Source organism: Protopterus annectens, chromosome 10.part0, assembly GCF_019279795.1.
Source record: "Protopterus annectens isolate FY-2018-M chromosome 10.part0, PAN1.0, whole genome shotgun sequence".
NCBI lineage: Eukaryota > Metazoa > Chordata > Ceratodontiformes > Protopteridae > Protopterus > Protopterus annectens.
In genome coordinates this window covers 596,852,513-596,865,191 of record NC_056744.1, presented here as the reverse complement: position 1 = coordinate 596,865,191, position 12,679 = coordinate 596,852,513, and the positions used below count along the sequence as shown (strand labels likewise).

General features: G+C 43.1%; 1 protein-coding gene across 18 annotated transcripts in view; it reads left to right on the top strand.

Moving 5' to 3' along the window:
- Positions 1–12,126, top strand: part of PTPRF (protein tyrosine phosphatase receptor type F) — a 3,404,399-nt gene extending 3,392,273 nt beyond the window's left edge. For all 18 annotated transcript variants that reach the window (XM_044085436.1, XM_044085429.1, XM_044085440.1 and 15 more), the window contains 2 exons: positions 8,821–8,956; positions 10,428–12,126. In XM_044085436.1, coding sequence (XP_043941371.1) covers positions 8,821–8,956; positions 10,428–10,496 — 205 coding nt within the window. In that variant the 3' untranslated portion in view covers positions 10,497–12,126. The remainder of the gene's footprint in view (positions 1–8,820; positions 8,957–10,427) is intronic.
- Positions 12,127–12,679: the final 553 nt, after the last annotated feature.

The following is a 12,679-nucleotide window of genomic DNA, read 5'->3' as shown; positions in this document are numbered from 1 at the left end:
GTACATGAGACAATTGCTACACTGTCTCAGGATGCCCAGGTAATGCTGGCCAGAGAGATGATGAGAAACCACCCATCCGTGATAGGCTCTTAATGTATAGATGTTAAGTTGTCAAACTCGCCTTCATTCTTGCTGGATGGGTTTGGAGCCGATCCTCGGCTCCGACTTGGCACTTGCTAAGCTCGAGAGCTAATTTTACCAGCTCAAGGCAACCCTATATCCCATGATGCAAGGCGTGACTACCCCAGATCTCGTTTGCCGCTTCGCGAAGAGTTTTGGATTTATACTAGAGTTTAGTCAGAAGAATTTTCCCTTTTTTTCCAGTTTTCACTTCTAAGTGTTAGTGTTATATTTATATATATCTTTTTGCCCTATATTCCCCTTTCTTCCTTATACAGGAATAGTTTTTCCCCCCTTCAGGCCTTAAGCCTTCCTTCCATTAAATTTCTGTCAGGGAGTGTGTCTGTGTTTTTCAGTTTCCCCTTTTTTTCATTAGATAACTGTGTGACTGGTGTGTGTCTGTGTGTGTTTTTTTGGCATACTATGTCAAAAGAAGTGAAGGTCTCAGGCTTCAAGAAGTGTGACTCGTGCTGTCAGAAAATGTCTCTGACAGACGGTCACACTTCTTGTGTGTACTGCCTGGGGCCTTTACACCTGCAGGACTCCTGTGCTATTTGTCACTCCTTTAGCCAGAGAGTCCTGCAGGAACGTAGAAACAAGCTAATTCTACGTGGCTTGTTGAAGCCAGAGGGTTCCCCGACAAAGACTGGGTCGGCTAAGCCCTCTAAGCCACCTAAAGCCCAGGCTGTGGTTCTTAAGCCTTTGGCGGTGGCTCCGACTGGAGCCGATCTTTCCACATCGGAGGTAGTGGTATCGGCGCCGTCTGGTTCCGATACACTGGTACCCATATCTATGTTGGCTCTGGCCGGAGCCGACGTCTCTTTGACCAGCGCTGGAGCCGATAAACTGTCGGCTCCATCTGGAATCGAAGGGTCCTCGGCTCCGATGGCTCCTTCCAAGAAGAGATCTCGGTCTCCTTCCCTGGAGTCGATTCGCTCGGCTCCGGGATCTCCTCTACTTTCGGAGCGGAGCCATCGGAGCCAATCTTCAAGGTCTTCCAGGCTGTCAGACCATGACTTGGAGAGGGTGGTAAGTAGACTGTTGAAGTCACAGGTGCTGGCCCAAATGCTCCATAGCCCGTCTCAGCAGACGATTGCTATTTCTCATCCCCCTGAAATTCCTCCTCCGACTCTCCTTCAGAGTTCGGAGCCGGAGCTTCTTGGAACGGTGACCGTGGGTGCGCCGGAGCCGATGCCCCCCCCCCTGTCGGCTCCGTCGTCTTTGACTCTGATTTCCACCATGAGACCTTCCTTGGAGGGATCTGGTCGTCGGGTCTCCTTTGTCGGCTCCGAGGGGGTGAGTGGCATCGGACCCTTGTCCGACCCCGCTCTCCCTCTTGGAGCTTCGGCATTGGTGAGCTTGGCACCGACATCGGCCTCGGAGCCTTCTCTTTCGGTGGGACCGGGGATTTTCCTATCTCTTCGGAGCGGGAGTCTTCTGGCCTCCCTGGGAGGGGAGCCTTCGAGGTGATGAGGAGTGTTCTAGCCCCGGAGCAGAGTCAACGGTCTGTTCCATTAGCTCCTCCCTCTTCGGTGCCTGTTGATGTCTCTTGCCATTCTCTTGCTCCCGGACCCAGAGATCCATCGCCCCAGGTTTCCCCATTGGAAAGAACTTCCTCTTCCGAGGTTTCTCCTGATCCTGCTGGAGAACCCCCGCGTAAGAGGACATGCAAGAGGAAGCACACAGACTCCCCCGAGTCTACGACATCAGATACCGACTTAGATGAGTCGGAGGGTTCCCCACGGTCCACCTCTGAGGATGTCTCCTTTTCAGACATCCTGGAACTCCTTAAGCAGAGGGGGAACTGGCCTTCCATTAACCCCTCCGAGGATGAGTCGATATACCTGGAGGCTTTTGGATCTCGACCCTCCACCTCCTGGGTGTCTCCGCCTTTCGACCCGCTCATGCAAGTGGTGGCTCGGAAGGCATGGGCGGCCCCGGATTCTGTGGAACCAGTCCCCAGGAGGCCTTCTAAATTTATCACGGCCCCCGCAGACCAACAGTTTCTTACCAAGGGTGTCCCTGTTGATGCCATGGTGGTGGTGGCTGCCACCAAGAAGGAACTTGCTGATCCTTCTGTACCTGTCCATCCTCCTAACAAGGACTCTAGGACCGTGGATAGGTACGGTAACCGGATGTTTTCTTCAGCGACCTTTGCTATGCGCTCGCTGAACTATCTGTCACTTTACCAGGCTTCAGAGAGACATTCTCAAGGAACTGGGTGAAGTGGTTCAGGATCCGTCAGCTGCTGGGGCTCAAGAAAAGATTGCCTCAAAGCTAGGAATCCTAAATTCTATAACTAACTCCTCCATGCAGCTCATTTCTTATGCAGCCGATGGAGCGAGTAGAGCCGCAGGCACAGGAGTGGCTCTTAGGCGTCAGGCCTGGATGCGGCTTTGTAATTTCGCAGATCCCTTTAAGGCGTCCTTCACTAATACTCCCTTCGATGGTTCGGCTCAGGTGAAAGACACATTGACCAGGTGTGAGCAAGACGGCAAGACTCTTTCTGCCGTGTAGGGTCCATTTCTCCACCCCTTCAAGACCCTATCCAAAAGGTCAGAAGGGGGGGGGATGTGGTTTCGTAAATCTCAGGGAGTCACGCCGGATACATGTGGTCAGTTTACCCCCAGAGGCAGAGGGGGTAATAATAGACGCCGCTCTAGGGGCAGAGGGGGTCCGCAGAATCAGGGTAGCAGGGAGCCTCTCTCTGATCAACCCTTTCAGCATCCCTGAGGTGTTGCCCGACTGCCCACCCTTGGAGGCAGTCGGGGGAAGATTGTCGCTGTACCCAATAGCCTGGCGTTCCCTCTCTCAAGACAAATGGGTACAGTCGATCATATCCGAGGGCTACAATATCCCTTTCGAGAGATATCCTGTTCCTCATCAATCCCTTCCAGACGTTTCACCCGGTCTAAGGGAATTGGCAAAGCTGGAGGTATCAAAGCTCCTAGCAAAAAGAGCCATCCAACTAGTGCCAACAGACCAAGTAGGATCCGGCATCTACTCAAGATTCTTTTTGGTCCCCAAAAGGATGGGAGATTGGAGACCAACTTTAGACCTCAGCAAACTAAACAAGTTTGTCAAGAAGGCAAGATTCCGGATGGTCACGCTTCAGTCCATTCTACCCTTTTTGGGCAAGGACAACTGGATGTGCTCAATAGACCTTCAGGATGCGTACTATCACATAAATATTCATAGGCGCTCCAGAATGTTTCTCCGCTGTCGGCTGGGGACTAGTCATTTTCAATTCAGAGCATTGCCCTTTGGCCTCACTACAGCCCCCAGAGTGTTTACCAAATGTATGGCAGTGGTCACGGCTCATCTGAGACGTCAAGGATTTCAGGTGTTTCCATACCTAGACGACTGGCTCCTCTCTGCCACCACCAGGCATGAACTTCTCAAGGCCAGAGACTACACTCTTCACACTTGCAACCAATTGGGGATTTCTGTAAACTTCGAAAAATCTTCTCTGTCGCCTTGCCAATCTATTACCTTTATAGGCGCAGAATTAGACACTGTCAGTATGTCAGCGAGACTCACAAACCAAAGAATTCTGGACATCCAAAAGTACGTTCGTATCATATTACTCAGCAAGAAGATCAGGGCCAGATTTGTCCTGAAGGTTCTAGGTCTTATGGCTGCGGCCATCGTACTACTGCCGTTAGCTCGCTTCCACATGCGTCTTCTGCAGTGGATGTTGTTCACCCAGTGGTCATTCCAGCAGCTCCCCATGTGACACGAGATATTCGTGACGCAATCGTGCAAGAGTCATCTTACCTGGTGGATGTCTTCTCCGCAACTCCATCAGGGCCGACTGTTTGTTCCCCCAGTCCCGGTTGCTACAGTCACTTCGGATGTCTCTCTGATCGGGTGGGGGGCATTATCAGGGCAGGATGGTCCATGGGACTTGGCAACCCATAGAATACCATCTGCACATAAATGTCCTAGAGATGAGAGCAGTGCTTTTAACCTTGCAAGCCCTCCGCGACTTTCTTCCTTTAGGGACTATTGCAGTTCAGACGGACAACATGTCCGTAGTCTGGTATATCAACAAACAGGGCGGGACCAGGTCCTATCCACTGTGTCGAGAAGCTCTCAGACTTTGGCAATGGGCAATCTCCTCTCATCGGTTTCTGATAGCAACGCATATCCCCGGGAAATCCAACCTCTTAGCGGACAGGCTGAGCAGAGCTATTCTTATGCCACATGAGTGGTCTCTCAAACAATCGGTAGTGGACGTGATTTTTCAGAAGTGGGGTGTCCCTTGCTGCGACCTTTTTGCTACACCCCAAAACGGCAAATGCCCAGACTTCTTCACCGTCTTTCCTCTACCAGGCCATCCCCCGAGAGACGCTCTAACCCAGGATTGGCCCCGGGGACTTCTTTATGCCTTTCCTCCATTCCCACTGATACCTCAAGTAATTCAGAAAGCTACCGTATTTAGAGCCAAGTTGATTCTCATTGCCCCTTACTGGCCTCAACAAATTTGGTTTCCGTCCCTGCATCGTCATCTCTTGGTGCAGCCTTGGCATCTGGACCCAGTTCCAGATCTTCTGACCCACCATTCGGGTCAGCTGCACCGGTCCATTCCTTCCCTCAACCTCACCGCTTGGTTGCTCCACTTCCTTCCTTAGCCAGGCTTCCTATGATCTCTGACCCTGTTAGAGAGATCATAGTAGCTTCTCTAAAGTCCTCTACCAGAAGGATTTATGCTAGTAAATGGCAACGTTTTTCATTCTGGGCAAAGTCTAGAGACATAGATCCCTTTACTGCTCCAGTGCATTCAGTCTTGGACTTCTTAGCTGAGATTTTTCAATCGGGTTCTTCTCCCTCTACAGTTAAGGCCCAATTGGCAGCAATCTCAAATTTTCATATTGGCTTAGTGGATCAAAGCATTATGTCTCACAAGCTTTGCAAAGCCTTTCTGAGAGGGATATTTCTCCTAAAACCTCCTATCAAAGATCCCCCTCCGCAATGGGATTTGAATTTAATGCTGGCATCCTTGATACTACCCCCCTTTGAACCGGCTGCTACATGCTCATTAAAACTTCTTTCCTGGAAGACAATTTTTCTAGTTGCTGTTACTTCAGCCAGGAGGGTGTCTGAACTTCAGGCTCTCTGTGTCCGTTCCCCATACTTGGTTTTCCACAAAGATAGGGTATCTTTAAGAACTAATCCATCTTTTTTGCCCAAGGTTGCTTCCCAGACGAATATCAACCAATCTATTGATTTGCCAGTCTTTTTCCCTAATTATTCTGACAAAGCTGAACAAAAACTTCATTGTTTGGATGTCCATCGTCAACTCAGGTATTACTTGGACAGAACTAAACAATTCAGAAAATCTGATCAACTGTTTCTTTCTTATGCAGAAAACAGAAAAGGTCTTCCGGTCTCCAAAGTGACCTTATCCAGATGGCTGTCTTCCATCATTCCTTATGTTTATCTTCTTAGGGGCAAGCAACTGCCCTCGAAACCAAAAGCCCATTCTACCAGGAGCCTAGCCACTTCCACAGCATTTCAGGATAGGCTACCTATTGACACCATTTGTGCGGCAGCCACTTGGGCCACTCCTCACACCTTTTTGTCTCATTACAAATTGGACTTGGCCTCCAGGGACAGGGCTAGGTTTGGTTCCACAGTTCTCAAGAGTCTGTTCCATTGAGCCACCCAGGATTGAGGTGCTAGGGACGCGGTCCCATCCAGCAAGAATGAAGGCGAGTTTGACAACTTAACATTTAGAAGTTATGTACCTACCATAACGTTCCATGTTAGTTGTCTTCTCTCGCCTTCTTTCTTGTGTCCCTCCCTCCTTCCCCCTAGCCTGGACAGACCTTGAAGTTGTACTCTTCTCTGGGTATGGTTCACTCTTTCCATGGGCTCCCAGTAGAAAGTGTCACTACTCTTAGTGGTTATTGGCCTTGTTTCTTTCCACATTTAGTTTATCTTCTTCCTTTATGGGAAGAAGGTTTCTGGCAGGGTTTTTTCATAGCTACCAAACGAGATCTGGGGTAGTCACGCCTTGCATCATGGGATATAGGGTTGCCTCGAGCTGGTAAAATTAGCTCTCGAGCTTAGCAAGTGCCGAGTTGGAGCCGAGGATCGGCTCCGAATCCATCCAGCAAGAAAGAAGGCAAGAGAAGACAATTAACATGGAACGTTGTGGTAGGTACATAACTTCTAATTATAGGGAAGAGAATGGGTTAATTTGACAATACTGTTCTCTTAGCTCCGAGACTAAAGAGGGACCTATACTTTGTGTAGGCTGAGGTTGATCAATAAGGCAGCGCTGCCCAGTTCATAACTGAGTTGCTCCTAGAGCAGCAGAAAAGCTTGGAAAGGTTTCACTGACAGCTGTTTAGGGGAAAAACTGAGTTTCTAGGATTTTGCGTCTATACAGGGCACTGCTAACCCGCCGCTGGGTGAAGAGCAGCATTGTACAAATACTATGCTTAAATTCGAGTAAAGTGAAACAAGTTTTAAGCTAACTACCAATCAGAAGAACACACAATAAGCCTTCCACCAGCAATCCCCAACTCAGACAGGTTAGATTAGCACACTTCTGCTGCAAGGGTTCAGAAAAACACCTTCTTAATGTAGAGTAGTTGGTTTTTGGGCCCAAGTGTAACAAGACCACACAAACTACCTACAACAGCCCTACAAGTAACAACATACAATGTAGTAGTAGTAGTACAGTTCAATGAATTACTTAAAGCTGCAGTAGACAGTACATTTTTTTTTTTGCTATAAAGTGCAAAAATAACAGCAAATAGCTTAAGAAACTTCAGGTACAGACAGTATATAAGGGAAGTGCAAAAAACACTTATTTTTGTCTTTTCCGTAGTGGTTTGCTCCAGGTGAAAGCAGATTCTCAGCAGTCAGTAGCAAAGTTGTTAACCAACAAGCAGCTCTGAGTATCTATTCCAAAGTCTGCATAAACGCAAAGAGAAACAAGTTTTAAGCTAACTACCAATCAGGAAAGCACACAATAACCCTTCCACCAGCAGTCCCAACTCAGATAGGTTAGGGCAGCACACTTCTGCCACAATGGTGCATAAAAACACCTTAATGTAGAATAGCTGGTTTTGGACCCCAAGTGTAACAAGACTATGCAAACTATCTACAACTAACAGATACAATGTAATACAGTGTAATTAACTACTTAAAGCAGCAGCAGACAGCACATTTTTGAAACTGCTATAGTGCAGTCATAGTATGTAAGAAATGTGAAAAAAATACTTAAAGCCCTTTTGTGTATTTCCCACCTCAGATAGACCAAGTAAACACCTACTGCCACTAGATGAATAATCCCTAATGTAAAATCACAGTAAAGGATCAATCCAGAGTGTAGTGTTAACACAAACAAACTTAAAACATATGAAATGCTGTTACAAACCAACATAAAGATACAGATACAGCAATGTACTTTAAACAGCTTATATAAATGAGTCGAGCCACTCAATTGTACATAATTTATGAAGGTGCGTAAAATAAGATGATTAATAAGCCAATAAAACTACATGCAGAAATCTCAAGTGTTTCCCCAACCTAAACAGACCAGGCTACATCCCAGTCCGGTGACTAGATGGAAAATCCACTGACCTCTTGAAGTGCTCGCTGGTTGCTAGAGTTTAAAAATACACTACTTTATCCAACAGCTAGCCAGACAATGAATTTAGAGCAAGTAAATCAGTAGAACAGTGAGAGGCAAAGTGCACTTTTTCAGTATAAGCACAAGGAAAGGCAAATAATTCAAGATACCAACAGCAGTGTAGAAAGATACGTAGCTTATTATCCTCAATTTACAGTAGGTGTTGGTAGCTTAAAATCACCATGTTTAAAAAGCATATCAACAAAGGGGGAGGATGGATGGGAAAAACTAGAAGGGAGTCACCAGCAATGCTTTTAGTAGGCTTGAAATCTTTTCAGAAAAAGACAAAGACCCAGAAATTCACTGTGTATTTTAGTATCAAATTCAATCCCTTTCAGGAGTTCTAAAAAACTAAGGTAGAATTGATATGTAAGTAGTCATTGTGTATTTAGATGTTCTAGCTGGACTTCTGAAAAATGTCTCATTTTTACAAAACATCTCTTTTTTGAGATGTCTAATACCTCTGATATTTCATACAAATTTACAGTTAGTGACCAAGTTCATAAAACCAGATCTACAGTGAAGTTTTACTGACTTATTGCATTTCATGAGGATCTGTTTGCTCAAGTAGAGGAAAGAACTGCTGGCTGTGGTGCTGACATTATCTTTTAATCCGTGTATAGAGATCCTATATTTGACCACAGTGGGCATAGATGCCACAAACATGGGTATTAAGAACGTATTTCCAGGTGCAGAGCAGCAAATCCTTCCTCATAGGACCAACTTCTGAAGTTTCTCTTGAAGATCTTTTGGTATGCTGACTACTTGTATATGAATACTTTACTGTGAAAGTGTTACTAAATGTAAAAAAGCTGGGCAGCATCCTTGAATGATCAAGTAAGACTTCTACAGATGGAGATACCATTTTGATGTTTCTGTACTCCTAAAATCAGGCAAGTCTCCTCATTTGCAGTGTAGACTATTGCTTGCTAGCCGCTTGTTTATAAAACAAAGCATTATTTCTTCATACACATACCTGCATGTTTAGAGTACTGATAGTTGTGAGATTAAGGAGAAAAAGTAATGGAATGTCTTTTCTTTTTGTATGATAGTGCTGGTGTGGGCAGAACTGGAGTGTTTATTACTCTCAGTATTGTACTAGAGAGGATGCGGTATGAAGGGGTCGTGGACATGTTCCAGACAGTAAAGACATTGCGCACTCAGAGACCGGCTATGGTGCAAACAGAGGTAGGTTGCTTGTTTACTTTTCCAATTAATGAACTCTGTTCTAAGATTACCCCCACACAGAGAGTGTATCTAAAGTGGTCATAACGGTATAATTTTTATTACACTTTTCGATTGTTCATTAGTTTTAGTACATAATAGTGCATTTCAAATGTTGAAATTCTTTGTTAGAGAGGGTATCTTATAATAACTTCATAAGATATGTATCTGTCATGGTATAATTAGTTTGATTGTGTTGATGACATATAAGATTAAAATAAGGTTCACCTGTTTAGTTTTCACCAGCACTCTGATAGAATCTCGCAGTCTGTCACTGAACGGACCTGCATTCACTTGGTCACCTTGGGTTGTCTGCTAGCTTACATTGATAAGGGCTGCTGAGGAGAGGAGAAATGTATAGCTGTTGTGGATGGGATGATGGAGACAATATACTTGTGTACTTCTGTTGGCTCATAAATGAAAAAGATCCCTGTGGATTATTAGTTCACTCATCTTGTTATGAACAGAGTAAGGAAAATGAATTGTAAAATTGCAAGTATAAAATGCTCATAATTTGTCAGTAGTTTTGATGCTTTACAGGTTCTTGAATCAAGTAGTATCCTAGAATGATGTGTTAAGTGCCTTTTTTTGAAAACTATACCTTGAATTTATAGACTGATTCAGAAAAATGTCAAGATTTTTTAATACATGTTGTTACCATTTCGATTTTAAACACAGGGAAGGTTAAAGGTTTGGAAGAAGGTGCTCCAGGGAAATGTGCTGAAGTAATGATGCAAAACAGTGTTATACCATAAAAATACTTCCTGCCACTGTTGTTACACTGGGGCTTTGGACAAAGCTGAAAATAGGCAGCATAATCATCTGCAGTATCTGCTTTTCAGTAAATAATTTCAGAGTGCACATCATGCTGGCAGTAGCTTTCTCTTTTATATAATGCTAGATGTGATTCTCATACTGAGTGGCATAGTGCCACAGTGGGTAGCCTTCTCACCTCACAGCAAGAGGTTATCTGGTTTTATTCTCAGCTGGAGTGCCTTCTGTGTGGAGTCTGTATGTCCTCCCTGTGTTCATGTGGGTTTTTTCCCAGGTGCTCTGGTTTCTTCCAACAATTCAGAAATGTGCAGTAGTTGGATTGGATGCTCTAAATTGGCCATAAGTGTGTGTGTGTGTGTGTATGTGTGTGTGTGTGTGTGTGTGTGTGTGTGTGTGTGTGTGTGTGTGTGTGTGGCATGCAAGAATAAATGCATCAGAGCTAGCCACCCCACCAGTGTGAACATTGGCTGTAGATTGTCAGTGTTGATGTGACACCTATGTACGTTAGCATACGACTCCTTAAAATGTCAGGGAGTTTAAAGAGGTGAAGTAGAAATTTGTAGGAGAGCAGTCTCTTATTTTAGATGTGTATTTAGCTGTCAACGTCTTTGACATCTCTGATTTTTCCATTCATTGTCTCTCCTTTTTGTTCCCTTTACAGGACCAATATCAGTTATGCTACAGGGCAGCACTGGAGTACCTGGGCAGCTTTGATCACTATGCAACGTAATTCATGCTTTCATCCCATTCCAAACCTGGTATCTTCAGGAGAGAATGAGAAGAGAGAGAGACACACACACATGAAGGGGGTCCTTCTGAGCCATATCCAATCATTGATCACTCTTCTAGAGAATCCTGTCTATGGACTACTAATTTCCAATGAACAGATGATACAATGTTCTGGAAGCTACTACTGTTCATTACCAGAACATAATTAGTCAAGACAGCTCTTTTAATTTCTGCTCCTCTCCCGTTCCTTCTAAACACCCAGAGATCTCTACATCTCTGGTACACAGCATCGCATAGCAATGCTTAACACATCGGATTCCTTTTTTAAGATATATATATATAAATATATATATATATATATATATATATAAAATGAGTACTATTTTTTTTTAATAATCATTTTAAAAAATTGGTAATTTTTCTTATGTCTTAATGTCTTGCTCAGTCAGGATACAAAACATCTGGATTGTTTGTTTGCTTTTAATCTTTTTATTAAGTTTATTTTTGTGTTTTTAATAGATTACATTGCTAACAGACCTGCCCATTTTTGTGCAGCTCTGTGATTGATCTCGGTGACTGGAAAATACTTAAACAAAAAAAAATGACTCTGTGCTGCTTTCTCTTCTGAACTAGAATATTAAATTCCTTTGAACTGGACATCGGAAACTGAAGGGGAAAGATTTCACCTTTTCTCTTCCAGGTGACTGACTTAAGGGATAAAAAGCACATTGTAGAATTATAAGAAAGAAAGCTAACACTATGGAAAAGTACAAACGTGTTATTGTTCTCTGAATGTCTTTGTTTCAGTTCTAAGTTTGATGACTTTTCAGAAAGATGTTAAGTTTGACAGTTTACAGGAAGCAAACAAAAATTTTTTGCTTTGAACTACTGATAATTGACAAAAAATAAGGATGTTTGTGGGTTTGAAATTGCATAACAGAATGTGGCCTTCTTTGTGGCTGAGTAAAAGACTGACAAGGGTCAATGATAATTGCAGTGCCTGCCAGAGCAGGTGTATACTCTGAAAGCAACTACTGTCAGCAGCAAGCTGTAATTGTGTTGTTGAAATCCATGTGAACTAGAAGGGAAGTCAGATGCTCAGCTGCTTGGTTTCTTTATCATTTATGCTGTTCTGCAAATGTTGAAATTAGTTGCAGTATCATACTTGCAAGTAAATTTGGGACTTTAACATAAACCAATGTGGAAAGACTACTGAGCTTAAGTTAATGGTACTATAAAATTCTCATTAGTGTATCAAGCTTGCACTATTAAAATGGGAAATCCTTCTCTGGGTGTAGACAAGTTGGTGGTGGAAGGTTTATATATATATATATATATATATATATATATATATATATATATATATATATATATATATATATATATATATATATATATATATATATATATACTATCAAATATATTCAGAATGTTAAAAACATGAGTCAGAATTGATTGAAGCAAGCATTTTGAAATGTTGGAAAAGCATTCATTTTTACCTTGTGTACGCATAGTGCTGTAGGGATTTCACTGTTGTATACACAGTCTGTTTTCTATTTGTTAATAAAAAAGAATTACAGCATCATTGCATAATTCTTAATGTTAATAAAGTTGAATAATTGGGTTTTATACATTGTGAGTTCATAGTGCCTTGTGTGTACCTTCTTTGGCTTTGTATAAGTGCAAGATGATATGTATTTTCTGTTGCCAGTCACACAAAATGGTTTAGTATGAGGAGGATCATCCTTGTCAATAGCAGGACTAAAGCCAGATATATTAAGTTGTCCCAGCATCTGAAACTTTCTCGCACTACTAGCCCTCCCATCTTTACCCATAATGCTCTGCAAATTAGGTGCCTGTCCTGATCTCTTTATACTAGCATCAGTTTGAGTGAAAATTTTTCTCACTTTTTGTATAAAATTTATTTTAATTTGGTTATTTGCTTCCTGCCTTTTGTGTTGATCTGTGTTAGACTGATCTTTTTTTTTTCTTTTTGGTTTGTACAATTTTCCATTTCCTTTTGGTTTCCCCTTAGTCTATGTATGTACAGTTTTAGTGTTTAATGTTCTGCTTTTGGCATACACATTGTGTGTATTTTGTTGCACATACTTCTGCAGCTCTGGATTTTTGTTTTTTGTCAGTTTTCAAGATTTTATATACGAGTAGTATAGCTTTTTTAACTCA